This window comes from Aphis gossypii, unplaced genomic scaffold (assembly GCF_020184175.1).
Source record: "Aphis gossypii isolate Hap1 unplaced genomic scaffold, ASM2018417v2 Contig00124, whole genome shotgun sequence".
In the NCBI taxonomy this organism is placed as follows: domain Eukaryota; kingdom Metazoa; phylum Arthropoda; class Insecta; order Hemiptera; family Aphididae; genus Aphis; species Aphis gossypii.
This window is the reverse complement of record NW_026083023.1, coordinates 62,510-86,139: the sequence shown is the minus strand read 5'-3', so window position 1 is coordinate 86,139 and position 23,630 is coordinate 62,510. Positions and strand designations below refer to the sequence as shown.

At 29.4% G+C, this 23,630-nt stretch overlaps 1 protein-coding gene across 1 annotated transcript; it reads right to left on the bottom strand.

The window, feature by feature from the left end:
• Positions 1-285: 285 nt before the first annotated feature.
• LOC114128157 (uncharacterized) lies at positions 286-6,386 on the bottom strand. The gene is made up of 3 exons (XM_050208433.1): positions 6,343-6,386; positions 6,203-6,256; positions 286-1,210 (listed from the first exon to the last, which is right to left on the bottom strand). The coding sequence occupies exons 1-3, from the start codon at positions 6,384-6,386 to the stop codon at positions 286-288; spliced, it is 1,023 nt and encodes a 340-aa protein (XP_050064390.1).
• Positions 6,387-23,630: the final 17,244 nt, after the last annotated feature.

Here is a 23,630-nt window from a genome sequence, read left to right as displayed (position 1 = left end):
AACATTTTTACTACCGATACTACGGCAATTTTTTTTTTTAATTGTGTTAGTTTTGTTATTTATTTTTCATATGCACCTTGATAATATATAATATTTTAATTTTCATATCAATAGAATAGGGTAGATTATAAAGAACAACATTTAATAGGACACATTTTATTTTGTATTCTTACACATTGTCAAAATTACACAGTCAGTTTTTACACATTGTCAAAGTTATTTACAAAAAAAAAAAAATAAATTTAAAAATAAAAAAAAATAAAAAAACACAAAATATATTTAATATTACTCATCATCGCTAGTGAATTCAGAATCCGAAGACGTATCGCCAACCGTCATTGTCAGACTTTCTGTTTCTGCAGACAACAAATTGTCCACTATAAAATCGATTTGGTAGAATTTTTCTTCCTCGGTCATAGTGTGTCTTATACAATTTGTCCACATGTTCTCATCCACTCTCTCTATACCTTCCAATAAAAGTGTTTTGACGTCACTCAACTTGTAACTGGTGTTGTTCTTTTTCACGTGATCTTTCACATTAGCCCACGCCAATTCTATCGGATTTAACTCGCAATGATATGGAAGGAGTCTTAAAATTGTCCTGTTGTGTGTTTCAGCCAGATCGTCAATTAAATACTTTTCGTATTGTGGTCTTAGTATTTTTACTCTATCGATTAATTCAGGAATCACCATAGGTCGATTAATTACTTCGCCCTTGTCCTGTAACCATTGTATGATATCTGCTTTTTTTGTAGTTATATTTGGGATTTTTTCTTTTTTCACAGAGTGATATAGGGTGTTGTCCATTATAATAACACAATTCTCTTTGAGTCGTGGTATTACGTTTTTCATCCAGTTATAAAATGTATCACCATTCATTTCTTCTTGGTAGTCGGTCGTTTTTTTTGACTTAAAACATAATAGGCCACCTGGTACAAACCCATCTTCAGACCCAATGTGAAAAACAATTAGCCTCTTACCTTTGTCAGATGGGCTCTGAGACCCCGTCAAGAGACCTTGAAGAATAGCATCACGAGGCGATTTAATTGTTTTGTCTACCCTCGTTTTGCTGGTACAGTCGCCTGCGTTGACCCAGGTTTCGTCAATATAGTATAAATGCCGCCCTTCTTCACGATATTTACGAATATTTTGTAAATACCGTCTACGCCACAAAACAATTTCATCCTTTTCTATAAGGGCACTATTGCGACTGCGTTTTGCGTTTCAAAATTTCAGATTTACACTGTTTATATTGAAATTATGATGAAAAATAAAAAGGTATATTTTAACAAAAAATGTCAATCGAACAACCGGATGTCGTTATTGTATATAAATTACAAAGTAAATATCAGTTAACAGTTGTGATGTACCGTATAATGGTGTAAATTAGTTTTTATTAACCTAAGTTAGTATGTTTGTTGCATATAGTTAACATTTTACCTTATATCAGAAATGAAAAATCCACGGCAAGTGAGCCTAAAGTGGCGAAAAAATTTTGAAGGCACGCAAAAAATTAAAATATGTTTATAATATATTGGCAGCGGGTATTACTTACTCTCAATCGTGTTACCACCACGCTGCGCCGAGCCACATATATAGATAAATATGTGTATATTTATTTTTATTAGATATAAAATTCGTTTACCTTTTTTAAATGAATGTAAGTAGTATAAATATGGGGCGTCTGGCTCCATTTTTCAGCGGAGATGAAAAAAGTTTGAGGGGGTATGGTCCCCTTGCAGTGTAAGAAATTCTCGCTGTAAAATGGAGCCAGACACCCCATGGTTTTTCTAACCATTTCTTAGTATAAATATGGGGCGTCTGGCTCCATTTTTCAGCGAAGATGAAAAAAGTTCGAGGGGGGTATTGTCCCCTTGCAGTGTAAGAAATTCCCGCTGTAAAATAGAGTCAGACGCCCCACGTTGTTTCAGGGAAACCATGAGGCGTTTGGCTTCATTTTTAGGGACACGAAAAATGTTTAAAGCGGAATGTCCTTCTTACAGTATAAAAAATCTCCCTATTACTTTTACTGAAATAAAAACATGATTAGTTATTAGTTAAACGAATCATTTTCGTTTAAATTTCTGAAATAAATAAAAACATTTTTTTTATTATCATTTTGTTTATTTATTTTAAATTAATTAATAGTATTTAACATCAAGTATTTTAAATAAATCAGTTTTTTAATATTATTCACACTAGTTTTCTTACTTCTCTAATAAAAGATACATATTCAACAATGCGATCATGAATTAATTAACAATAAGCAGTTACACTTGTAAGAGATTCCGATGCTTCAAATTCCAATTGCACATCTACTGATGATGCTGTAGCCGAATCGTTCTGTTTTGAAGTATCGATAACTACAATTGGAGCGTTCGATAGAAAAGTAGAGGGACATAATATGGGGTTTCGTATATTTTTTTCATAGTACGATTCTTGAAACGATGTATACATATCATATAATAAGGTGAAATTATTTTTCGTAAAATCTAAATTCAAATTATCATATGGATAACTGGATAAGCTATTGAGTTAAGAAATACTTTAACGTTTGTTATATTACAGTGATCAAATATACTACAATCTTTTTCTAACGAATTTTTACGTCCTCTTTGTAATCCAATTATGATAAATCGTGGTTTTTCTAATTTTGATGCTGTCTTCAAGTTCCACACTACTTTTTTTGTGGTTCCGAGTTCAGGATATTCAAAAGTTCAAAAGATCTGAACGGGATAAACAAACTTTTTTCTTTTTCAATAAGTTTTAATAATTTATTTTTTCTTCATCATCAACAGTAATATGTGGAACCTTCCAAACTATTTTATTCAAAACAACTTTTCCAGAATTTGTACTTGCACTGGTTATTACCTTTAGAGCGTTTAAATCGCTATGACATCGAGTTAATATTAGTTCTAATCTAGAATTAATAATATTTTTAAAGTCTTCAAATAGACCTAACCAATATTTCAACGGAATGCATGCACTAAATTCTCTATTATTATTTGCTGGGTTTGAACTATTTTTAAAAATCCAACCAGCATTTTCATAACAATTATAGTTATCAGGTGTACCTGATAGATAACCTTTTAACGAACTGGTAATACCAAGTACACGTGTACTATCTACTTCTATCCCATTGATTTCAAGTCGTATTTGATCAAGAGATAGGAAAAACGTTATTAGTAAGTTTTACTTTTCAGCATCTGATACTTGACCTTCTAATATATAAAGCTTTCATTCAGATATGGATAAACATCTGTTTGTTGAATTGATATACGTATTTCATCGCTATTATTAAATGAAGTTGTATACGGTGTATATGAATGATATTCGATTTTCGTAATTTTAGAATCGGTTTCAAACGGCGAACTTATATCTAAATTATCACTTTCAGGCATTCTGCTTTAATTTATAACCTAAAGCCTTTAAAATTGTTTTATTTTTCGTTGTTATTTTTTTTACTTTATTCGATGTTACCGGTACCGCTTTAGTCTTTTGACTAACAAGATTTATTTTATGTAATGGGCTATATTAAATTTTAATCCCATATTAAGATCCGTAACGTTTAATATGTAGATTGATTATTAATTTCTCACCTAAATTGTTTATCGGATTATGATCTTGATCAACTAATTGTATAGTTATTGAATCGATATTTGTTTTATTTAATTTGTAATATGTTAGGTTATTTGGTGTTTGAATCAGCTTAGACCCTATGTTCTCACTAGGGGAAAACTCATAAATTGAATGACTTGACATGTGGTTGTTGAATGAACCTTGAGCTATATTACACATTACTTTTATTGAGTTAACACTGATTAAATTTGTCACTTTCTGTGATCGATGACCCTCAATGTGCATATTGTGTGGTTAGGGTTGGCACTTCCAGGATTTCCCGGGAGCGATCCCGGGAAGAAATATTCCCGTTCCCGGGAATTCCCGACAACGCCAGGAACGGGAATTCCCGAAAATTAAAAAAATTGTTAAAGTGTCAAAGCAGTAAACATATATTATTAGCACGATAAAATCATTAACTATCATGATTTAGTCAATTTCTTTGGAAATACTTTGACAACTAAAAATCAAGTTTTTAAATATGTGTGTATGATTAAAAGTATTCTTAAAACTGGTTTCAAAGTTCAGGGTCTAAAATCAGTTGGTGGATCTAAAACACATTTCAAAATTATTGATGGAGATGTATCAGTGGTAAAAATTAAAGATATAATTTTCAAACTTGATTTTCCAAAGAAAACATATGATCAAAAAAATAAATGTATAATGTATATATTTTCTTTAAATATTAATAGAAGTGAAGAGTGAGTGTTATAAATGTTTTTATGTATTTGAACTACCTACTAATTAAGAGTAGCTTATTGGCTTAATAAATATTTTTATTTACTATTATCTTTGGTTTTGCTATTTGTTATAAGGTAAAGTAATTATTTAAACTAAATTTAACAAAAATCATGATAATGTATATGTAATACACTATCATTTAGTCATATGATTAGTATACTATAATTTGTTCTCACAAATTATTTAAGGTTCCCGTAAATTCCTGGGAATTCCTTTCCAGGAATTCCCGACGAATAGCGTTCCCGGGAATTGCCCATCCCTAACTCCAACCGATGTGATTATGGGCAACTTTACTATGGACTAGACATTTCAATGCAATAATTGAAATAGCACAATGTATAGGTAAGTATTATTAACAATGTTATACTCTTTTCGGCGAGAACTTTATTGGTATACACGAGAGTTACAATTTTTGACACATTTGTCTTTGACTTACTCATTAACATAATTCACCTACATTTTCAGGTCCTATAACCTGAGGAAGCAGATTTAAAAAAAGTGTATTTATTTATTAGTGCATGTCTGCATACGTTATGCTGGCTAGCATATCTGCCTGCTTCAACCAGCAACTCATTCACAACCAACTAGTCAACGTATAATAAGAACAGGTACTATAAAATTTTGTAATTTTTTTTTTAATGATCCATGATGAATGTAGGTAGATAGGTAGGATGTAAAAAAAAAAAAAAACTAAAACGATTTTTTTATTTTTATAATAATTTTAATAATTATATTTAATAATTAAAAAGATATAAGCCGGACCTCCTGGTCCTCCTCCACCTCCATGTGGCTTTCTTGTTTGTTCTACAACAGAATTAGATAATATTTTGTATTTACTATAGTTTTATGAATAGTGTATATGTGATAGGCATATAGTCAAATCAGACATTTTATTAAATTACATTTTTGTATAATTTCACTATCATCACTAATGGTTTTTTTTTTATATAATATATAAATTAATTAGTACCTAATAATTAATAGAAAATATCGTTATATTTTTTAATTTCTTAAAATCATTTAACTAAATGTCTAGACTGGTAGTGAAATTGAATAAAAAATGAACTTATTTGACTAATTGTCATTTAGTAAAATGCTTAGTTTGACTATGACATAATATTTTTAATAAACTTAGTCTTCAGTGTATACACATATTCTTTAGTGGTACACTATTGTGGTGTTTGAAGTTGATAGTTATCCTATTTTTTTTTTTTTTTTTTATGAACATCAGTGATATTCAGAATTTTTTTTGAGAGAGAGGGTGGTTGTTTAGTTACATTACAAAAAAAATCCTTAATAAATACACATTTAATGTTTGGTTGCAAATATTTGAGAGTCTGAATGTAGTGTCTGAATGTGGAATGTATTTTGATATTGTGTGATTATGAAAACCAAAAGTGAGCCATTTTAGTTATTTCAATCATGGGCGTCCATAGGTAACATTTTAGGGGGGGGGGGTGTCAAAATAAAAAAAATTCTCAAATGTAAGTTAATAAAGATAATAATAATATTATGGTAATATTTATTGAGCTACAAGTCCATAACATTTTTTGTCCAGGGGGGCAAGTGCCCTATCTTGCCCCCCCCCAATGGGCGCCCATGATTTCAATTGAATTGCAATATCAATAATTGCACTATCATATACTTATTATTTAATTAACTATAGAGTAATTTAATATTTCCTGAAGTTTGAACTTTTCTCTTGGATATTCCACTGATAAATAAATTAAATGAAGACATGGTTTGATTATAATTAACAGGAACTTAGTATAAATATTATTGTATTTAAATATTCGATATGTGCATAGTGATATTTAAGTATTAAAAAAAAAAAAAAACTTACCAGTTCTTTTTTTTTTGAATCAAGGACCGCTCGCAGGTCCTTGGTTTTTGTTTTCTAAAATTTAAAAAATTGTATTATTAAAATAATCATATTCAAATTGCACCTAGTCAGAAAACTGTTTTATTGAATTCAATAATTACCGGCTTTTCATTTCGCCACCAGCATTGGCCTCTGTAGCCGACATTGCATATATCACATTCTGATTTAAACAACAAAATACATGTTAATTATTGCTTAATTAATTAAAATTTAATATCCAATATAGGTATACTAACTTTTATTTTTATTGGCCTGTTTTCGGCATTTGCCGAAATGTTTTTTTTTGCATATCTTACATTCTTAAAAAAAAAAAAAAATTAAATAAATTAGGTATGTGAAATTAATCACATAGCATACTCAATAGGTATACAATATACATACTTGGTTTTTTATTATTTTTTTTTTATTTTGTTAATATTTTGTTGATTGTCATCTAAAAAAAAAAAAAAATAGAAATTAATCAGTTTGAAGTTAAATAATTTACTTTTTCATGCTTACTATTTTTTTTTTCTTCGCTTATGGGGGCAGCACCCCCATAATAGTAGTTATTCACAATTGTAGACATCTATATAATACATAAATAACTATATTAAATATATAATTTCAAAGTTAATGTGTTTACTAGAACACCACTAGGTAGCAAACATTCTTGTTTAGACCATATTTTTGTCAAAAGTAATAATAACTTTAACGTTAACGGTAAAATTGAGGCTGGTGTGATTCAAACTAGTATTACGGACCACTTCTCAACAGTTATAGGTATTCAAATACATAACCAGAATCAACAAAAAAGTAATAACGTATATAAGACAATAAATTACTGCGAACTGAATGAAATATTAAAAAAATACAATTGGAATAAAGTGTATATTAATAACAATGTTAATGAATGCTACAATGTTTTTATTAATAAGGTTGATAGTGCTATAAGTATGACCTCAATAACTAAAACTGCCAATTCAAAAAACAAGTGTCTAAAAGAATGGATGACACCCGGCTTGCTTTGCTCTCTACGTAATAAACAAAAACTATCCTTAAAAGTTCATAAACACCCAAGTAATCACAAACTACGTGCACACTACATACTTTATAAAAATAAATTTTCAAAAATTTTAAGATTAGCTAAAAACAATCATTACATAAATAAATTCAAAGAGGTTTCATATAGCCCAAAATTAACATTTAAACTGATTAATGATGTAGCAAATACAAATTGCAAAATTAAAAATGATGAGGAAATACATTCAATATTTTTTGGAAATGAAAATATCAATTCATCTGTAAACCCAATTAGAGTTTCCAATATTTTTAATAAGTATTTTACAACCATTGGGAGTAACCTTGGAGGCTTGATAAATAAATCAAACTTTCACTATGATGAACCAAATATAACTGAATCTTTTGATACAATTTTTAATGAAAAAGTCAGTGTCGACGAAGTTTTATTAATTATCAACAATTTAAAAGATAAGACAGCAGCTGGACATGATGGCATATCAGTTAAAACACTAAAACTCATAGCACAAAATATCGCAGTACCATTAACCCATATTTATAACTTAAGCATATCGGAAGGTACATTTCCAGATATATTTAAACTAGCCATTATAAAACCATTATATAAAAATGGTGATCGAACAAGTATTAGTAACTATAGACCTATCTCAATGATCAGTAATTTCGCCAAAATACTTGAAAAAGTAATAAAGAGTAGGTTAATACAATTTTTGGAAAAAAACAATATTCTGTCTAAAAACCAGTTCGGTTTCAGACCTAATTTAGGTACTGAAAATGCGTTATATAATGCGACATCATTTATATATAATGCACTTGATAACAGTAAAAAAGCAACAGCAATTTTTCTGGACCTGGCTAAAGCTTTTGACACGGTGGATCATACTGAACTTATCAATTTACTTCCTAATTTTGGTATAAAAAAATCAAGTCTCAAATGGTTCAAGAGTTATCTAGACAAAAGAAAACAAAAAGTAAAGATCAATGGCATTTTAGGTGATGAAATGTTAATTTCTTGTGGAGTACCTCAAGGGAGTGTTTTGGGTCCTACTTTGTTTATTTTATATATAAATAGTATATGTGATCTTGATATCAATGGGCAAGTCGTAACGTATGCAGATGATACTTGTTTACTTTTTTCTGGCGATACTTGGGATAACGTTCGAACAAAAGCTACACTCGGTTTCAAAAAAGTATTAGGTTACTTGAATCAAAGAAAACTTACTATTAATTATAAAAAAACAAATTTTATTAATTTCTCTATTCATAAGGATGAAAATAATTACGATCATTTAAAAATACACAATTGTGGAAATGAACCTTGTGGTGAGTTAAATTGTCAAAGTATTTACAGAGTGTCGTGCACTAGATATCTAGGATTAATAATCGATAATAACTTGAGATGGAATCTACACGTGAGTAATACTGTGTCACGACTACGAACAGTGTCTTTCAAATTTTATAAATTAAGAATTTTTTACCAGTTCATACTTTAAGAATAATTTATCTTGCCTTATATCAAGCAATATTACAATACGGCCTGTTGGTCTGGGGAGGTACAGCCAAAAATGCACTACAGCCACTAATAATACAACAAAGATTAATAATTAGGATCTGTCTGAGTAAGATAAGCCTAGAAGGATCAACAATAGAAAACTTTAAACTATTCAATGTTCTATCACTAGAAAAACTTTACAAAAAAATAGCTATATTTTTCATAGTTAAAAATTATTATCAATGGGTGGACGTAGTTAACATTAAAGAAAAAAGAGAAAATAGAGCATACAATGCAAAGATTCCTTATACTAGAAAATCTTTTGGGCAAAAATTTGTTAATTATCTTAGTCCCACATATTTCAACTCACTGCCAATTAATATTAAAATAAGTATATACGATAACTCCAGGAATCTTAAAAAGTCAAATCTCAAAAAATTAATTTTCAACTGGTTAGAAACTCATTTAGACTAGTGTCTTATCGTTTTTTGTTTATTATAATTCATGTATTTGTTAACTGTTTATTTATTTATTTATATTTTTATCAATTATTGTATTAATTACTAGATTTTGTAACTCTCTACCATCATCACAAGCTTGCTTACAGGTGGTAGATAGATTCATCTTATTATTATATTATTGTAAATTTGCTCTTTTCGAGCTATGTATAATTTATTATAATAAATGAATTTTAAAAAAAAAAAAAAAAAAAAAAAAAGTTGATATTGTTAATAAATTATAAATCATTTAAGGTCCACAAATTTTGAATGATGGTATTTTGTTTAGCATATGAATAGAGTTAAGATCATAAAAATAAAATAATTAGGTATCTACATAAGATAATAAATATATTTTTAATCTAATCATCTTGATGAGATAATACATACATTTAAATAAAACTCCCTAAATAATGCTTATTTAATTTATTTTTATTATAAAATTAATTTAATTTCATGAAAATTACATCAATATTTTTTAAATTATTCATAATAAAAATTAATAATAAATTAAATGTGCATTGGGGCATTGATATTTTATATTTTGTAGTTTCATTATTTCATTACTGTACAATAGTATTTCAGTACATAAATAAATGGTTGTATAAAAAGAAACATTGATGTGTATTTATTAAAATAAACACATGATTGTATGATATGTGATTAATATTTATAATACCAAAAGAAGTATGTAGACAATACAGGAAAAAGTAATCTATATAATTTTAAAAGATGACCGTTGTTTTTTATTTACATATTATACAAAAAAAAGTATGTATAATGCTTAACAGTGTGTACTTATCGTGAGTTAATTTAATTGTTGGGCAAGGGATCCCGTACAGGTATTCATGACATCAGTGACAATGTCACACAAATATATCTTATTGGATAATATTTTGAGATTAAAATTAGTAAAATGAATGAACTGAGTATAAAATACAAATTACTATGTCTATACTATTTTGAAAGATATTTAAATCAGTGGTTTAATTTTTTTTGACACTGTGAACTACTTTGAGAACTTTCGATACGTCACAGACCACTATACATTTTAGACTTTATTTATTCTCATAGCCAAGAATCAATTTTTTACACATTTTAGAATTTAGGTTATGAATAAATAAAATATAGTGAAATTCCTTATAGCTTACATATTATAATAATAAATAATATATATATAATATAATATAATATATAATAATAATAATGTTTGTTATTGTTCAAGTTTAAGTAAAAGTTTTACATTTATCAACAATTTAACACAAATTACTATTATTAAAAAATGTATATTGTATTATTATTTTTATCAAAAGTAAATTAAAATTATAAAAATACGTTAATGTGATTTTTGGGCTTGTATTTCCTTTACTAATAAAGATATTAAATTAATATAATTAATATAAAATTAAAATATTTGTTTAAATTTTGTAGGTAGGTATGGTTTGCGGACCATAGGTTGGTGGGAACCTCTGATTAAAGTATACTATGGTATAATATGTATATGATGGGTTTCAAACACATTTAGTTACAGAAACTATTAAAAGCATTTGTATTTTCCAATTTTATTTAGGAATTTAAATTATAATGATTTATAAATATTATTTTTAATAAATCCTATTCTATTATTTTTTCTTTTATAACTTCAATATAATAGGTACTAAAAATTAAAAATATAATTTTAATCCTGAACTGGTTCATAAAACGTCACTCCGATGTAAATTTGTTCAAGAATTACTTACGACTGCAAATCTTATGAAACATTTTTTAAACATCGCAAATTATATTATGCATTTAAAAAAATTCTAATTGTTTGTGTACTAATATTACTTATCCAGTAAAAAAATAAAATATAAATATAAAGTTACGTCAATATTGTACTTACATTTGCTATTTGAATATAGTTTTTTTTTTTTTTTTTACTGTGTTGTTGCTTCAACGTTGAGTCAAACTCGAATGGTCCAAATAGTCCAATTATTTTCGTAATTTAACGTGTGTGCCAAAATCGGAAGTTTATCTCTACTGATAAATGTCTCAGGTAATGTGTCAGGTCCTTGACAATTTATTTTTTTTTTTAATTAGTTATCATTACCTATCGTAATTTATTGCCTGTACTCGCTGTATAATTTTACCAGTTTTCTACCGATGCTGTTCGGTGTGGGTCAAAGTCATAGATACTATTCATTGTTATATCTAATGTTTTGGCCTTTTGAAATTCCAGCCGTCGTATTACTAATTGGTGACACGCGCGACGAAATATCAAAATACATTTCTTTTGGATTTTTGAAATTGTAATCGTTATCTTAGTAATTGCTGACACGCGCAACAAAATATCAAAATACTTTTTTTTCTATACCTTCCTTTCTACCTATAGTTATTGGCAACAACTATTCGATTATATATTTTATTTTAAATTCTGTAAATTCTGATTTAGTGTGTTTTTAGCAATCGATGTGAAATAAGGGACTTGTTTTCATACACATTTATATATCTAATAAATACATTGTTTTTCTGGTGAGTAACTACTAACTACTTAAGTTTATAATCTTAATATCTACCTAGTAGGTTGGTACATACTACATAGGTGCAGTGGTATGTTTACGGGAGGTGATCCGAAAGATATATCATGTTTTAGATCCATACTTTGATTTTGAATGAAATTTATTTAATATTATTATTTGTATATTGTTTGGGCCTCTTCTTCTGTTTTAATAATATTGTAGCCTATAGTAGTGGAGCTTGCTTAATTGTAAATATCAGTTTGCGTTGGTATTTAAAGCTTGATAATACTACACAAAAATCATATTATAATTATAATTTGGTCTCCATATTATGTTTTTTTATAAATTATTTATAACTATAGATTTATACAAATTATTATAAGTTTATATGCTTCAATAATTTTCAAATGCTAAACTGAATATTATGCTCAGTAAAAAAAATTGTGAATCGATGTTTTTAGAAACGTCACGAGTCATATTTTAGATTCTGAACGAAGTGATGAATGTATTGATTTTACAATGGTTTTTTTTTTTTTTTGAAATTGAGATATTAGTAAAAACGTATATACCTACTATAATAGTCATATCATGTGTTTTTGAGTGAAAAAACCGACTTTATAGGTGTAGTATTATTAGTAGGTGTATGATATATTTTAATAAGTACTTTTTCTTAAATTAATTTATTTTTCAAAAATATTTATATTCTACAGTTTTTATCAATTATCCAAAAGCTTTAAATAATTGACTCATGACGTTTTTGCAATCATCGGATTCGTATATATACATTATATATATATTATATTAGTACCTATGTCAAGAATTTCCTTATGTATGAGAATAATTTTTTTCGTTTATCAAGTTGTGTAGTGTGTATTTACATTGTACATTTTATGAATACAGCAATTAACTAAAAGTTAATCGCTGAAGAAAAGTCCGTTTTAAAAAAAGTTTGACAAAAAGTCCGGATTCAGTTTTTATAGTCGGACAAAAATTCTTAGCACATTATTTAGTTTCTAAAAAAAACTCGGAAAATACAAAATATTCTTTATAACTAATATTTTTTTTTCTATTTTCTTATTCTTATTATTTCGTATAACTAAAAAAAATAAAACGGAAATCTACTATAGTTAATTACCTATATATTATATTATATTAAATATCTCTTAGATCGTATATGATCTAAATTCTAAGATATATCTATCGCTATGATATGTGGCTGTATGTCTACATGTTAGCTACCATAAAATTATATTATGTACCTACAAACAATAATCAATATTACCACGATTATTATATAAAAGAACAAACATTATATAGATCTAGATTCTAGATAAATACATGTAGGTATATTAAAATACCTATTAAAATTGATTAAAATGGATAATAAATTATACAATTATAAATGAAAATTTAATAGAATAATTTGTATTTTCGGACTTTTTGTTTGTCCGACACTAAACATGTGTTCGGACTTTTTTCCATAGACTTTTTGACTGATTACCAATTAAAAAGTACTCATATATTATGATTTTCGTGTTAAACAATAATAAATACCTATAATAGTTAAATATAAATAAAGCTCTTTAATTTTTTTGGATTCCATAAAATATTTAGCATTTGATTATTGAAAATATAATACTTATTAGACATTATGAGTAGGAGATATTATTTAATATTTTAATTGTACTTAATTTTTAAAATATTAGATATATTTATTATTTATTAAGAGGAGCAAAATTTCGTTCACTAGTTTCAATAGTGTGCTGTTAGTTTTGATATTAGATTAAATTGACCTATTATCAAACTTTTAGGTAAGAACATTATCTGTGCTTTTGGCGATTTTTCAATTTTTTCCAGCATACTATGAGCAAGTATGCAGTGAAATATCACAAATTAAAAATGTTCATATCCCGCTTGAGAATTAAACTATAGAATAGAAGCAAACGCTTAAACACAGATAATGTTATTATATAAAAATTGTATAATTGGTCAATTTACTCCAATATCAAAATTAACAGCCCACTATTGAAACTAGTGAACGAAATTTTGGTATATCGGGCGTGTGTAAGACGGAGACAACAAATGTTTGGATAGCATCCTCTTAAAAAAATAACTACTTTATTTAATAAAGGAAAATGAATAAATTAGGAATTTAGTATGTATTTGTATATTAATTGTAAACGTCAAATATGTTAAGGTTGTGTCCTTACAACTCTATCATATTATAATAGCGGTGCTACTAAAATTCAGGTGTTTTTATTATATATTTCTTTTTGGTAACATTCATAATTTTGTTTTAGATCATTTTTTTCTTGATTCATTTACTGGATTTCTGTGATTGTGACTTGTGTTAAGGTAATTTTCAAATTAATTATTTATAATATTATATACTCTAATTATCAGCTAATTTTGTATTTTTTTTTTTTTTTGGTTGACAGAGGTAGCAGTTGTTGTGTTTTTTTTTTTAAAACTTTTAGTATTAAGGTTTTTTTAGCTGTAAGTTTATTTTTATTTATTATTTTTGTCTAATATATATATTTTTTTTTTTTAAAATGGGACGTCCGAGTAAACGTACACAAAATAAAAAAGAAGCAATAAAAATATCACGCGAAAACATTGTTCTTCATTTGCAAGAACTTGAAAAGGATAATTGAGAAAACAATTAAGCCGTGCGTCTGATGATATTGTTGCTACAAATCAAAGAAAATTGTTAAATTTAAAAAGTACAATAAAACGATTGAAAGGTTTCCCTTGTAAAACCCAGTTTTAAGAAAGCTAATCAGATCGCCAGTCGTAAGAGCATGTTGAAACGAGCAAGATCGGATTAAAAAAGCCACCAGATCGCCAGTCGTAAGAGCATGTTGAAACGACTGCAAGATCCGGATGTTAAAAAAGCCAACCAGATCGCCAGTCGTAAGAGCATGTTGAAACGACTGCAAGATCCGGATGTAAAAAGCCAACAGATCGCCAGTCGTAAGATCATGTTGAAACGACTGCAAGATCCGGATGTTAAAAAAGCCAACCAGATCTCCAGTCGTAAGAGCATGTTGAAACGACTGCAAGATCCGGATGTTAAAAATGCCAAACAGATCGCCAGTCGTAAGAGCATGTTGAAACGACTGCAAGATCCGGATGTTAAAAAAGCCAACCAGATCGCCAGTCGTAAGAGCATGTTGAAACGACTGCAAGATCCGGATGTTAAAAAAGCCAACCAGATCGCCAGTCGTAAGAGCATGTGAAACGACTGCAAGATCCGGATGTTAAAAAGCCACCAGATCGCCAGTCGTAAGCCATGTTGAAACGATTGCAAGATCCAGTTATAAAAAATGCAAACAAGGTTGCCAGTGTGAAGAACAGATTGAAACGAATGGAAAATCCAGTTTTCAAAAAAACATATCAAATTCAAAATGTTCGAAACATGAGAAAGCGAAGATAACCATCAGATAGTAGCCTATGTCAAAATGTATCTACTAAAAAGAAAACACCTAATTCAATATCTTATAAAAAACGAGAACGGCAAAAATTAAAAGAAACCAGGCAGAAGGAAGATGTTTTGATATCTGAATATATTTTGAAAAGGTCTCAAGGTTTATCAGAAAAATGTTATTCGTGTCATAGATTACGTTTCCCATCCAGTGTCAATAAATGCAACTCTGATATCTCCAGTCGATTGGGGATGTCAATTCCAAGTGATGCCAAGAATACTGTGACGATATGTTCCAGTTGTCTTCCGCATATAAAAAAATCCAAAGTTCCTCCGTTGTACATAGGAAATGGTTATGAGTTAAACAGTGTTCCGTCTTCAGTTACGCAATTAAATCAAATAGAAAAGCAAATGGTTTCCCTTAGATTACCGTTTATGAAAATATTCAAATGTCTTCGCAGTGATGGACAGCTAAAAATTAAAGGTAACGTTATCAATGTTCCAATAGATCTGACTAAGACTACATCTATTTTGCCAAGGCGTGCCGAAAATTTAGCTACAGTTAAGATGATGAAGGTAAAATTAAAAAGAAAATCGTGCTTTAAACAGCATTATCTTTATCAAAATGTCAGACCATCATTAGTAGTATCAGCATTGAATGATTTGATTAAAAAACCTCTATATAAAGATGCTGTAATAGACAAAGATTGGCTGGCGCATGTGTCAGAAACAACAAAAAGTTTAGAAAACAGCTCGGATCACGAAAGTGAAGAAACAGACGATGAAGACACAAATATTGAACCAATCAATCCGGGATCAATAGACACGATGATTGAAAACTGTGATTTTGTTTCTTTTGCACCAGGCGAAGGCATGAAACCGTTATCTATTCTTATTGATGACCATGCAGAGGAAAAAGCTTTTCCTGATTTGGTGGTCATCCACGTACAAATAAATCACCTTTAAAAAATTACTCAAAAGTAGTAAGGTCTGAACTGCTGAACGTAGATCGAAGGTTTGCATCGGACTCATCTAACTGTTTTTTAAATGCAAAGTATTAGTTCAAAAACTCATTGCAAGCAATGTGCAAATTGTTTTACGAAAAAACAAAAAAGGAAACACAACTGCGAATGACGTAGCAAATCCAGCTGTTCTAAACAAAATGATAGATAACGATCAAGGATACCGAATGTTACACAACGTACAAAATTCACCTTCATATCTTGCAGCGATGAGAAAAAATGTTTTTGCCATGGTGCGTCAAGAAGGTCAACCGACATTATTCTTAACATTTAGCCCTAGTGAATCAACTTGGACTGATCTGTTAAAGATTTTGTATAAACAGCGTTACTCCAAAACGTTGTCTGATGAAACTGTCCTAACTTATGCACAAAAATCAGATTTAATTCGACAAGACCCAGTTGTTTATGCTACTTATTTTGATCATAGGTTTAGAGCACTTTTTAAATTGATCAAGTCCAAAAATGTTATTTTCAAAGAACACAGTGTGAAACATTTCTTTTATCGTGTCGAATATCAATATAGGGGCAGTCCACATGTACACATGCTATTGTGGTTAGACAATGCACCTGTTTTCGACCCAGCCAAACCAGAAACTTTTGGTGCATGTGTAACACTTATCAACAAATACATTACGTGTATGGTAGACGATGGCAGTCCGGCCCATGAGTATTTGCATAAAAATATTCATAGTCATACACACACTTGTTACAGAACTGACAAAGACAAACAAATGAAAAAGTGTCGCTTCAACATACCATATCCGCCAATGAATGAAACCTGTATATTGACTCCGCTAATAGAAGACTTAAGTAATCCGATCACAAGAAAAATTCGTATACTACAATATGAAAAACTTCTGCAATACCTCAGGGACTTCAAGGACAGTGATTCATCTTCAGATCCAACATTAGAAGACATTTTACAAAAATTGTCAATTAAAGATGTTAATGAATATAAATCCATTATTCGAACTGTTATCAGACGGCTAACAGTTTTTCTAAAACGTACAATAAAACAACGAATGGTTTCTGGATTCAATGAAAAATTATTTCCGTTATGGCAGTCTAACATGGATATACAGTTCATATTGGACGTTTATTCTTGTGTTAGACATGTAATCGAGTATATTGGAAAAAGCCAACGTGGTATATCAAAACTAATGAGAGACATTGTCGAAAATCTTAAGTCTTCTACTGATTTATCGGTTAAAGAACAACTGAAAAAAATAGCGTCAACTTTTTCAGGGAGTCAAGAAATCTCTGCACAGGAAGCAGTGTACACTTTCTTAGGTATGAAGCAATGCAATACTTCAACTGGGTATATTTATAAACACTAGCCATCCTGATAAAAGAACTCGAATGTTGAAACCAATGGCAGTTAGAGGAGAAATGGATCCAAAATCTGATGACATTTTTTTTGACGGTCTCAATGAATACTATTCATGTAGACCACACAGTCTTGAAGATGTAACTTTAGCAGAATTTGGCTCCAATTATGAAGTCCGCGGTAAAAAAAAACCGGCTAACAACAGTTCTGATTCTGACACTGATAATGAACCTGATACCACTTATCCGATTGACTCCACTCTAATCGGAAAACCAAACAAGTATATACATAAACGTAAAATCAGAAAAATCATACGGTATGTTAGGTTTAATGTGGATAAAAATGAACAAGACTTTTACAGAGAAAATATTATGTTATTTTTACCATGGCGCGATGAAAAAACCGATTTGTTAGATATTAACTGTAAACAAGTGTATGAAACAAACATTGATCAAATAAAAAAGTTGTACCAACAGTTTAATAAAGTAGAAGAAACCCAATTAGACAATAATGAAATCCAAAGAGAAGGGGAACAAGGCCGTAAAACAATCAGCTTGTAGACGATGAAGATTGGGTACCAGACGATGTACTAATAAACGATGTTGGAGATTATGTTGAAAATACAAATACATCAGATGTAGATTCACCTAAAGATGGTGGTAAGATAATAGTGCACCTCATAGACAATGAACAGTTTAAAGACTTAATCGGATGTCTAAATGACGGTCAACGCCAACTCTTATATCATACAACTAATGTCATAAGAAGTCAATTATGGGGAAAAGGTCATACTACGATGAAAGTATTTGTCACTGGACCAGCGGGAGCTGGAAAGTCAATGCTTATACGAGCATTAGCACAATCTGTAATTAGGATAGACGATAGCAAATCTTAGACCAGATATAGATGATCTGTCACTTCCTCCCGTATTGCTGACAGCACCAACAGGTAAAGCTGCATATGAAATAAAAGGATTAACACTTCATTCTGCGTTCAAACTACCATTGAATCAATTTGCCGGATTATTACCAAAGTTAAGTTCAGATATTTCAAAATACTACGTTGTCAGTTTGCCAATGTAAAACTTTTGATAATTGATGAAATTTCCATGGTTGGCATAAAAACACTGGGATACATTGATCAACGATTGAGGTCTATATTAAGAATAAATAAACCATTTGGGGACATAAATGTAATAGTGTTTGGCGATTTCTTTCAATTAGCACCGGTATTAGCAACACCATTGTACGATAGTTTTGAATAAATATTGTCTAAATTTCTAAGTGTAGAAATAATATCGATTAAATCTATTTGGGAAACATTCAAGTTTTATGAGTTGACTGAAATAATGCGCCAAAAAGATGACAAACAATTTGCAATGATGTTAACAAAGTTGGCCAGAGGACATTTGGAGGAAGCTGATGTAAAATATTTCCAAAAACTTATAACACACCTAGACATTACTTTTCAACCACAAGTAATGCATCTTTGGGCTACTAATAACGAAGTCGATGAAATGAACAAGAGAGTGCTTAACTCTATGAATCAAGTTAGTTTCATATCCGAAGCCATTGATACGTCTGCAAAACGATCGGATATTGAATCTGCCAAGAAACTGCCACGACAAAAGACTATGGGTTTAGCTTTAAGGTTAGTTTTAAAAGAAACAGCTAAATACATGGTGATAGCAAACATTTCAACCGAAGACGGCATAGTGAACGGTGCAATCGGAGAACTCATGCAAATAAACAAAGGACAGACTGCAAAAAGAGTTTGGATCAAGTTTGATGAGCCAGATGTGGGGTCACTAACCAGACAGAAGATAAAAAACAAACTAAAACCCGAAGGCGAACACACAGATGATATGTGCAAGTGGACACCAATTGAAATTATAAAATTAGAATTTCAACTCGGTAATGCAAACTGTAAATTAACTAGAATGCAATTGCCCTTAGTGGAAGCTTTGGCATTGACGGTACACAAAAGTCAAGGTGCCACATATCAATCTGTAGCATTTCATATACCCCAAAAATTCTTGAAGTGCAATATGTTATATGTACGATGTAGTCGAGCAACTTCTGCTCAAGGTTTGCGTATAGACTACTTTCCTGCAAAGCCACCAAAACCTTCTGCAAAAGTTGAACATGAGATGTGCAGACTCAGGACACCAAGTTGTGCTCTTTTTCCGCGTTTTTCTAGAATTATGACACACAACATGCCACTCTCCTGCATGTCACACAATACAAGGTCTTTAAAAAAATATGAAGCTCACATTAATGCGGATATCGTCCTTTTACAATCTAAAATAATGTTCTTCCAAGAAACTGGTTCAAAATCATCTGACACATATACGATTAAGAACCATACTGAATGCTGTAGAATAGACAGTATACATGCAAATGGTAAAAGTGGTTCAATTTGTTTTGTTGGAGAATCCATTAATCTTAAAGAAATAATCTGCAGCACAACATTGCTTCAAGATCAAAAGAAAAAGACACACTTAGAAGCAATTGAAGTTATCATTGAAAATATTACCTATATTGGGATATATTCATCGCCAAATTTTCCTGTACAGAAGCTTTGTGATTTCATTGAAACGGTAGCTTCCGCCAAAACAAATGTTATTTTTATTGGTGATTTCAATATAAACTTCAACAAACCGCCAAAACAACTAGTTCAAATATTATAACATTTCAATTACAAAATATTGGTTGACGGTATTACTACAGATCAAGGAACAACCATTGACAATGTCATTACAAATGTTGACATTGCGGCTTTGGTGTACGAGTCCCTCATAAGTGATCACAGACCTATTTTGGTTATGGACATAGATACTTTCATGGAAATAGAAAAATATTCTGAGACTGTTGATGACCAAATTGTACAAGAAGAAGTCAAAAACAATTTTATTAAACCAAACGTTTCTGCAATCGATGGATTTCCCGTGGAAAAATCTAAAAAATCGATTAAATCAACTAAGGTCCTGAATAATAATAACTTGGACGATATTGAGTTCATACAGGTTGATAGTGACACTATTTTGGTTCCAGAAACTAAAACTAAATCAACCAAAATAGTTGATTATAATATCATAATTAATGATATTCAATTATTCAGGTCAATAGTAATACTCTCAAAGTTCCAGAAAATTGCAACATAAGGTCAGATTCATTATTAGAAACAATAAGTGATAATGCAACTGTGTCAAAAAATCCAAAAACAATAAAAATATCAAGTAATATGAATAAAGTTGAAATAACATCAAGTAGTATATTTTGTGGCTTTACTAACACTGATGGTGTATCATGTTATGCTAATTCTGTCATACAGGTTCTTTTAATTGCCAATCTCTTGTAAATGAAATTCACAATAATCAACTCGGACCAACACTTCAACATAGCTTACACGAATATACAAGCAACAGTGGTCATGTGATACTCGAACAATCAGAGAATATTTGGACAACGAGACAATATTATATACTCTGCAACAGCAACAAGATTGTATAGAATTTTTAGAAGCACTTATGGACCGTAGTAGACCTACATTTGAATCTTTATTTGGATTTCAAGAATTGTATACCATTCGTTGCAATACTTGTAATCATACAACGGCCAACAATGCACCTACAAGTTTGATTCTACATTTTGAGATTCCACAGCACAGATCACAAACTTTGCAAACATTATTTTCAACAAATCAAAATGTTTGGAATACATTAGACGACTACAAATGCAATAATTGTAATAACATCGGAGGTCTGAAGATAAACATCAGATAATAGAGGCAAATGAGTATATAGTAATTCAACTAAAACTATTTATTCCAACATTTGTAAATGGTCAATTTGTTCCCAAAAAGATAACAGATCTAAAACTTAATGGCGTACCCACCTCTATTTTGGAAATTGCTGGAGCACAATACAAAACTCAAGCTGCAATATTACATATGGGAGAAAACACGAGCTCTGGCCATTACATTGCATACCTGAGACAAGGAACTTCCAATTGGGTTTGCGCTAATGACACAACAGTTGCAGAAAAAAGATGGCCAAACAACAGCAAGGATGTATATGTTATCATTCTAAAAAGAATGTAAAAATATTCCAATTGGAAAAAAAAAAACATAACACAGCTAAAAATAAATTATAAACTTAACCTGTATACAATCTGACTGTTATTGGATTAAAAAGGAACGTGTAAACCGCCAACTATTCACTTAGGTACATAATATATGTATAAGTTGCCAGTCCCAAGCCTGGATAAAAAGTGTGAGGGCACTAACCTTATAATAATTGTTATTTTTTAACATAAGCGGAACCTAGATTTTATTTTTATTTAAATAATATTGAACTATATATTATTATTCTCACTTCTGACCTTAATACCTTATACTATGTATGTTTGTATTCAATCCTCCAAATACAAACTACAATTTTAATTGTGCGGTCTTAAGATTATCAACATTATTATGTATTCGCCTAGGATCATAACATATTTTAATAACTTATAATATCAGTTCTACAGCAAATCCTATCTTCCAGTGTTGAGTATTTAGATGACTTAAGCCTGTATAATAAGATGTTATTTTCCATACATAATTTAAATTGTTTAGGACATGATATTTTGTAATTTTGTGCCAAGTAAATAATTATAATATACAGTGACTAAAAATAAATATATCAGATTTTATTAAAATTTATTTATTCATAATACTTCATATTATTTACATTGTACATTTAAACTATGATACAACTCGAATACTAACAATTTATTGAATATATTATAAACCTACATATATACATTAAAGGTAAAAAGTAAATATTTAAAAAGCCACTTATTATATATGTTTATACTAATTTATTACATTAAATTTGTTATTTTTTACAGATTCAAAATATTTAATCAATTTAACGGTTGAAAGTACATGAATCTTTCATTTCATGGCCTTCATTCGGTTTAACAGTGCAAACATTTTTATTAGTTGATATTGTTGATGTACTAAGAACTATGAATCTTATAAAGAATTTGTCATTACACAATGTGCTGTGTGATACAAAATCTTACTCAATTCTGTATCTATTGAACTTAAAATTTAACAAATGTATTAATCCACTGTTAATTTTATGAAATATAATAAAATATAAAAAAAAAAAATCTTTATTTAATGATTTAATTTGAATTATTAATATTGTAAATAGTCCATAGTAATCTGGTCAAATTTATTTGCAATACCTCTATACTAAAGTCTACCAGTTGAGAGGCAAATAACAATTTGTACTACAATTCACTGAGTATAACATCAGCTGAGCTTGGTTACACTATAATAATATGCACATTTGATGATACAATTCAGCCATTAGTAATATAAAACAATAAACAAAATACATAATTTAAGTAAATATTAAGTAATTTAATGTGATAGGTACTTATTAAACTTACATTAATGAAATCTTTAGGAAATGGCTCGTCTTGATGTTAATATGCAATTGTTACACAAGGAATCAACACGACGTAGAATTATATAATTTAAAACGATTACAATTATTAATACATGGTTAATTCATAATAGAAATAAAATTTTAAAAACCGTAATCAACCAACAACGTCAACATATGAAATGTAAACAAAACATAAAATATCACAGATATAGATAAAGTTTATTATCTATATCGGCAGCTGTGTACAATATTCATAGATAATAAAGATTATTTTTAAAATAAAGATCTTTATTATTGTCGTATACGCCGATTACTCGAACGTATACCAAAATAAAGTTAAACACAAAATAACGCAAATGAAGAACTTTATTTAAACACGACGTCCGGTGGTGCTCGAGTCACACGATCACCACCACTGACTGCCTTTGCTGTCTTCGCCATCTCACTTATATATTACACTTACAATCGAATTACTTATCGATTGTTCTACATTTTTCTATTACTACGTTAAATTTACAATTATAGATACTATGATTATTGTGTAATTGTTATTTTAACCCGATTAGTAAATTATTAAACAAATTTATTTACATTCCTATTATTATATCTTGCTTACTATGCTAACTGTAATATAAAGTTTACTGGCACCGAATTGCACAATTGTTATTT

Coding starts and splice junctions, on each gene's coding strand:
- LOC114128157 (XM_050208433.1), bottom strand. CDS start 6,386: ATGTCGGCTACAGAGGCCAATGCTGGTGGCGAAATGAAAAGCCG. Junction 6,257..6,342: donor GGTGGCGAAATGAAAAGCCG/GTAATTATTGAA, acceptor TTTAAATTTTAG/AAAACAAAAACCAAGGACCT. Junction 1,211..6,202: donor ATTCAAAAAAAAAAGAACTG/GTAAGTTTTTTT, acceptor CGCAAAACGCAG/TCGCAATAGTGCCCTTATAG.